Source organism: Notothenia rossii (genome assembly GCF_949606895.1).
Source record: "Notothenia rossii genome assembly, contig: scaffold_422, whole genome shotgun sequence".
NCBI classification, from domain to species: Eukaryota; Metazoa; Chordata; class Actinopteri; order Perciformes; family Nototheniidae; genus Notothenia; species Notothenia rossii.
In genome coordinates, this window is record NW_027640078.1 from 22,501 (window position 1) to 30,000 (window position 7,500).

Here is a 7,500-nt window from a genome sequence, read left to right on the forward strand (position 1 = left end):
ACACACACACACACACACACACACACACACCTGTGAGGCCTCAGAGGGGGGGTATACCTGCGATGAGGAGGCCCAGGAGGAGGATGAGCACTGGGGGGAGAGGGGGGGAGGGCGCACCCCCGGAAGAGTACGTGGAGGAGGTGCTGACCTCAGAGGACAGGAAGGCAGACAGAGGGACGTGGGAGATCAGCGTGGGACTCGCATAATTAATGAGAGAGTCGATCTTCTCCGCCTCCTTGTTGCACGCCTCGATCTGAAAACACACACACACACACACACACACACACACACCACACACACCACACACACCACACACACACACACACACACACACACACACACACACACACACACACACACACACACACACACACACACACACACACACACACACACACACACACACACACACACACACACACACAGTCTTGTAATTTCTCTATTGTTAATGCCTTGTGTTTTTTTGCTGCTGAAACGCAAACATTTTCCACATTGGGATCAATAAAGTACTTCCTATCTTATCTTATACATATATCTACATGGAGATAAGCCCCGCCTCCTCGCCACGAGTTTGAGTGACGCGAGTAAACACCAATGACACTCAGACACACACTTAGCCCAGTGCATTGTGGGATACCTATTCTTCACTGTTGTTTGTGTTTCTGAGAGTTTAATGAGTGCTTTCTTTGAAGAAACTTTGTTTTGATGGGAAATCACTTCAGGTGCAGATGCAGCAGCTGTTGCTAGGTAACAGTACAACTAAGAGCCTTCATCAGACCTTAATGTGTTTCTGTTTCCATCCAATAATACCAAGGTCGCTCTGACCTTCGTTAGAGCCATAATGTTTCATTCTAAACTACAAGCTCTTTATTTCCCTCACGCTGCAGCACCTCTTTTCACCCTCTGTCTGAAACCAGAGCCGCTCGGATTGGTCAACAGCTTAGAGATGTCCCGCCCCCTTAGCCTATCACGTACAATGTGTTCGAGGAAAAAGTGAGAAATTGAGAATAAAAAATAAAAAAGTCAGAATTTTGAGATTTTAGAAAAAAATGTAAGATTTACTTTTTTTTGAAAAAATCTGGTGTTTAGAAAGAAAGTCAGCATTTCTGAAAAAAGTCAGAATTTTTAGATTTTCAAACTGCCTGTTGAAACCAGAGCTGCTCTGATTGGCTCTGTTGTGAGATGTCCCGCCCCCTTAGCCAATGCGTTGGAGCGCGAGCCAATAGGAGCGCTTCCTGCCTCTCATCTTTATCTCCTCAGTGAGTCACTTGAGAAAGTGAAGAGCTACAGGGAAAGAGATGTTGTATTATGTTATGTCTTATATATTTAATCATATTTATAACAAGTCTCATATTCAGAGGATCAGCTCTCTGTCTCTCAGCACATGGAGGACAGATAAAGGACATCCAGGTTTATTATCATCAAACTCTGCATTTCTATGTCTCTGCATTTCTATGTCTCTGCATTTCTACCTGGACAGTCATGGTAAAAAGGAGGAGTATAATCTGTGAAATGCAGATATTATAAGAAATCACATGTTAGTGTCAGCTTGTAGAGAAACCATAAAAAGGTCCTTAAAGGAACATACAGCTGTTTTTCTTTCTTGCCTTTTTGTCATGTTAACACACAGATGTTCTCATCTGAATACATCTATATTAAACACTACTTTTAAACCCTCAGTGTCTCAGTAAAGATGTCCTTTAGAGATAACACACACACACAATCTGCATGGTGTTTTGCAGAAAGACAGAAACGTCTCATGAGTCCTTGAAGACAATAACTAACGTCTGTTATGATCTCAGCTGTTATTTATAATCTCTGCTCTTTAGATAAACTCTCTGTACGGTCGCTGTGAGTCTGTGAGGGACACAGAGACCTTCAGCGGAAAGAAGACCGGAAGCATCTGCAGCTCAGACTTCATTTCTATACGTCTTCTTTATTACGGATACTGACAGGCGCAACAACGACTCAGAAGTCACTCAGAAATACCAGCAGCATTCAGAGAACGTTCAGAGAACGTTCAGAGAATGTTCAGAGAATGTTCAGAGAACTTGAGGAGACATGGCAGCGTTTACTAAACGCTGCAGGAACACTTCATCTGATCAATAAATATGATCCTAAAGAAAGGGGGACTGCAGGTGAGAGGATAGTAACATTGGAGAACTGTTTGTTTACCTGGAACACTTTTGTATTTGTTTACTTTCAATTAGTAAACAAGCGTCTCCTCATCGATTTAACTTTATTTCATTTTGGTTACATCAATAAACTTGGATTAGTCTTAATTCTGCAACAGAGCTCTGCTTAGTTTAAACTTTAATTAGAGTTTATGCAACTGTGTGTGTGTGTGTGTGTGTGTGTGTGTCTGTGTGTCTGTGTGTGTGTGTGTCTGTGTGTGTGTGTGTGTGTGTGTGTGTGTGTGTGTGTGTGTGTGTGTGTGTGTGTGTGTGTGTGTGTGTGTGTGTGTGTGTGTGTGTGTGTGTGTGTGTGTGTGTGTGTACCTGTATGCTGGTGGGCTCTCTCTCAGTTGGAGCTATGATCACCACCAGAGTCTTGTCGATGCTCAGGAACCCGAAGACGTCGCACTGCGGGACGGAGACGAGAGGACGGAGGACCTGGAGGACGCCTCGCACTGTCACTGGGCTGCCGTTCAGCTAAACACAACAACAACAACAACAACAACAACTATTAATAACTTCTATTATTGTTTTACAACTTGTTCTGTGTGTGTGTAGCTAATTACCGTAGCATTGAACAGAGGAACAGACTCTGATTCTCTCTCTGTGTTTTTAAATTATTAAATAAATGTAATGTTGGTTCAAACAGGTGCATTCTGTATCTGCAATGTTCCTGTATTTATATATCTATTTCAGCTCTGTGATAGAGGCTGCCTGGATGTATAGCTCCCTCCAGTGGTCAACACCTGGAACTACACCTGATAACAGAATCTGCATTATTCATGGCTGGAGTTTAATATGAACTCTTTATTATTATAAACGCATTCATAACTTACGGTATACTATATGCAGTATATAGTGTGTGTGTGTGTGTGTGTGTGTGTGTGTGTGTGCGTGCGTGCGTGCGTGCGTGCGTGCGTGCGTGCGTGCGTGTGTGTGTGTGTACCTTAGCGAAGGTGTTGATCTGCTCCTGGTTCAGGAGGATCTGCAGCATGGCAGCACAGATAGGACAGCAGGCTCCTGGGGGTCAGAGGTCAGAGGTTAGGAACATATGCACAGGTGAGCATGCACTAAAGTCACGCAGGTAAAGGTGTAACACAGGTGTGTTTCCTCTCACCTGGGGGGGTGAGGGGGGTGCAGTGCGGGGGGGAGAGGGGGGGGCAGGGCACCCCGCTGCAGGCAGTCTCCGGGGCACCCTCAGAGACAGGACCCACAGCGTGGCAGGACCCCTGGTAGTCCACGGCAACGCGGTCATTGAACGCCTCACACACCGTGCTGTAGGTCTCTCCGTTCTGACCGCACACTGGAGAGGGACGTCTGCACCAGTCCTGAGGAGACATGAGGCGAAGCCTGCGAGCTAGTTCAGGCAGTCAACTCGAGCACTCATGCTGCATTCATACATCACGCCTCGTGCCACTCTACAACCAACCAATCAGAGTCTCCTTAATATGCCGCTCTATTTAACCTGACAGATCTCTCTCCATGCATTGCTTGCTGCTGCTGTTGCTGCAGCTACTTCCACGTCGCTGCTGCTCGCTGCCCCACCACCACCCCAGCTTCCACCCCAGCTTCCACCCCAGCTTCCACCCCAGCTTCCACCCCAGCTTCCACCCCAGCTTCCACCCCAGCTTCCACCCCAGCTTCCACCCCAGCTTCCACCCCACCACCACCCCAGCTTCACCCCAGCTTCCACCCCAGCTTCCACCCCAGCTTCCACCCCAGCTTCACCTGTAGGCTCGGGGGGTTAGTTATCTAATCATCACTCATGGTGCTATGTATATCTGTGGAGTGATGAGTCCCGAGCCTAGACGCCAAACTCAACTATATGCTGCTTCTAATAAACATGTTAAAGAAACACGTGAGTTGTCTGACTGAAAGGGTTATTATGGGATGGATATATCTCTAATAGTATATATATAAGAGGTATATCATAAAGGAACACACTCTGTTATTACCTGGGATATTCAAACGCCTACATGTTTTATTTACTGACATATATCAGAGTCTCTCACCTGGCAGGGTCCCAGGTGAGAGACTCTGACACACACTCTGTATATTATTTATATATCTAATATATATATTACACTCTGGTTTTTACCTGGGATATTATATTATGTATTATATGATATATAATATTTACCTGGCAGGGTCCCAGGTAGGCCAGGGTCTTTCCGGCATGCAGGAGCGTGCACGTGGAAGAGTGCACGAGGCCGTCTGTGTCGCAGGCCGGCTGCACGATGCTGCGGTCGCATGAGGGGCGAGCGACACACTCATACTGAGGACACTCTGAGGAGAGAGAGAGACACACTGCATACCGGGGGACACACCTGAGGACACACACACACACACACACACACACACACACACACACACACACACACACACACACACACACACACACACACACACACACACACACACACACACACACACACACACACACACACACACACACACACACACACACACACACACACACACACACACACACACACACACACACACACACACACACACACACACACACACACACACACACATTCAGATATGTATTAATAATACCATCAATGGTACATTTACAGGATATTGTTGTACAACTTGTTAGAGGATAAGGAAGGAGGAGATAAGGACAGAGGAAAGGAGGGAAGGACTTTCACCTCATGCTCCTGCTACATGGGTTGCGGTCGGATAATCCAAAAATCAGCTCCTAACGTCTGTTCCCTATCGTCTATCCCTTGACCTCTGAGTGAAAGGTCACGGGGTTAAGGAATAGTGGATAGGAGAAATCAAAAGGACTTAGGAGAAGAGACTGCGGTGCTTTAGAGAATCGACTGCACTTTCACTATCCCACGTGTTTATGATGCACCAGCGGACGTCCTGAATGTGCGTCTGCTGCTGTGGGGAAACCATGGAAACTACAGTTTTCTATACAGAGGACTACAACATGGATGTTTAATAAGAACGAGGGACTCATCTAGAGACTCTGCACCGTGCTCTGATGCTGTTGCTTTATGCTTTATGAACAACAGAGAAACAGATTCTTCATGACCAAAGCTGGAATTGAAATAAAAAAGGAAAGTGAAACTTTTTTGTTGAATTACAGGCTGTTTTTAACATTATTCAGACTCAGCTCTCTGAAATTAAGCTTCTTTTAAATGTTGATCAAACCAAGGTAATGCTCTTTTCAAAAGCTAAAAAGACACCAGAGCCTGTTTTGGATATTGTAACTATGCAAGGACAAGTACTCAAAGTGGTTACCTGTTACAGATACCTTGGTATCTGGCTTGATGATCGTCTCTCTTTTAAACCTCAGGTCAATAACCTGCTTAGAAAGCTGAGGGTTAGGCTAGGTTTCTTTTACAGGAACAAGTCCTGTTTCTCACTTGAGGCCAGGAAAAGGCTCTGTGACCTTTTGACCAGTGCTGGACTATGGTGATCTGGTCTATATGAACGCACCTGCTCATTGCCTGGTCAAGTTAGATGCTGTGTATCACAGCGCTCTGAGATGTGTGACAAACTGTAAAGCATTAACCCATCACTGTACCCTGTATGCAAGGGCTGGTCTGCCTTCACTAACTGTACGGAGGCTCAGTCACTGGTACACGTTCATACACAAAGCCATGTTAGGGAAACTTCCATCCTACATCTGCTCCCTGATCTCACGGTGAGTTGTAAGTGGCTACTGCCTGAGATCGCATGCTGTGGTTTTATTAAATGTGCAAACTGCTAGGACTGTCTTAGGGAAGATGGCTTTTAGATGAGCAGCTCCTCTGTCTTGGAATAGTCTGCAATTGAAATGGAAACTGAGCAATCTGGTTTCACTACATGTTTTTAAAGCTCGGTTGGATGCTACTCAATTGGAAGCTGTTGGTACCTGCTCATGTGGATAATTATGTAAATTGTAATCCCTGTAAAGAAGCTGTATGATGTCCTTTTGTTGTTCTGTTTATGTTTTTTATGTTTCATGTGGAACCTACTTGAGTACTATCTCAATGGATTCACCTGGATACATAAAGCTTTGAAATGAAACTTCTGCTCGTCACCCTCTCCCTCCGGTCCACATTAATACAAATGATCCCAATACGTATGATTGTATGAAAAGATCTTAAAATCAATACAAATGTATTTATTATAAACGTTAGTCCTTAACACCTATCACTGACGTTCATATTTCTCTCTTTGATTATAATACTGATGAACGTTCAAAACAAAGCACTTGGCAACTTACCACATACGTTTTAAAAAGCTTAATAAGCACCGTAACTTTCATGATATCATTTCTCCGTCGTAATCGTTTGTTTCCGTGAACGACCGACTGTTGTGTGACGGCAAATGCTGCGGCCGCAAGGCATTGTGGGGCAGCATTTTCTCCTCTCCTTTCGTCAAGGGAGGTCCAGTGGTTCCTAAACTAAAGGAGGTTATAAAGGAAGTTTGAAACCTCCTTTCCTATCATCTAGAGAATTGGAACGGCACTTATCATGGCTGCCACTGAGGGACTCAGTTAGGAAGGTTCCTAAGCTAAATGGACTATTCGACCGCAACCAGGGTTTCCCTCTGCAGGGGTCAGAGAGAGATGAAGGAGGTAAGGACAGAGGAGGTAAGGAAAGGAGCCTCACCTCAGGCCCCTGCTACAGGGTTTCCCTCTGCAGGGGTCGCTGAGTCTGCAGCGTCCGAACTGGAAGTTCTGGTCTGAGAATCCGAGACATCGAGCGACGCAGGCGCTGGGGTACGTCCGACCGTTAGAAGCACAGACCGGCACGAAGTGATGAGGACAGCTGCACGGGAGACCTGTAATATATATATACAGTATAAAGTGTGTGTGGGAGAGCACACACACACACACACACACACACACACACACACACACACACACACACACACACACACACACACACACACACACACACACACACACACACACACACACACACACACACACACACACACACACACACACACACACACACACACACACACACACACACACACACACACACACACACACACACACACACACACACACACCTGTGAAGAGCCTCCTCTCGTCCTCAGAGCTGTGGGGGGTCAGGTAGGGTTTCTTGGAGCAGATCGTTTCTCCAGAGAAACAGAAGCAGGAGCGACAGTTCATCGAGAAGGAGGAGCCGTGACCTACACACACACACACACACACACACACACACACACACACACACACCCCCCCCACACACACACACACACACAGACACATGATTGAGATGTTATTATTATGTAGGTATTAATGTGCTGTCACTCTGCTGCCCTCTAGTGGCAGAGTGACAGCAGTGCAGACTGAATGGAGCCATGTGTC

At 45.9% G+C, this 7,500-nt stretch overlaps 1 protein-coding gene across 1 annotated transcript in view; it reads right to left on the minus strand.

Moving 5' to 3' along the window:
* LOC307027118 (reversion-inducing cysteine-rich protein with Kazal motifs-like) overlaps positions 1-7,302 on the minus strand; it is a gene marked incomplete at its 5' end in the record, with an annotated part of 9,888 nt that extends 2,586 nt beyond the window's left edge. Inside the window, 7 exons of the mRNA XM_079695311.1 lie at positions 1-253; positions 2,499-2,651; positions 3,121-3,194; positions 3,292-3,502; positions 4,187-4,223; positions 4,367-4,460; positions 7,200-7,302. The exon at positions 1-253 is cut by the window's left edge and continues 2,586 nt beyond it. Coding sequence (XP_079551437.1) covers positions 41-253; positions 2,499-2,651; positions 3,121-3,194; positions 3,292-3,502; positions 4,187-4,223; positions 4,367-4,460; positions 7,200-7,302 — 885 coding nt within the window. The 3' untranslated portion in view covers positions 1-40. The remainder of the gene's footprint in view (positions 254-2,498; positions 2,652-3,120; positions 3,195-3,291; positions 3,503-4,186; positions 4,224-4,366; positions 4,461-7,199) is intronic.
* Positions 7,303-7,500: the final 198 nt, after the last annotated feature.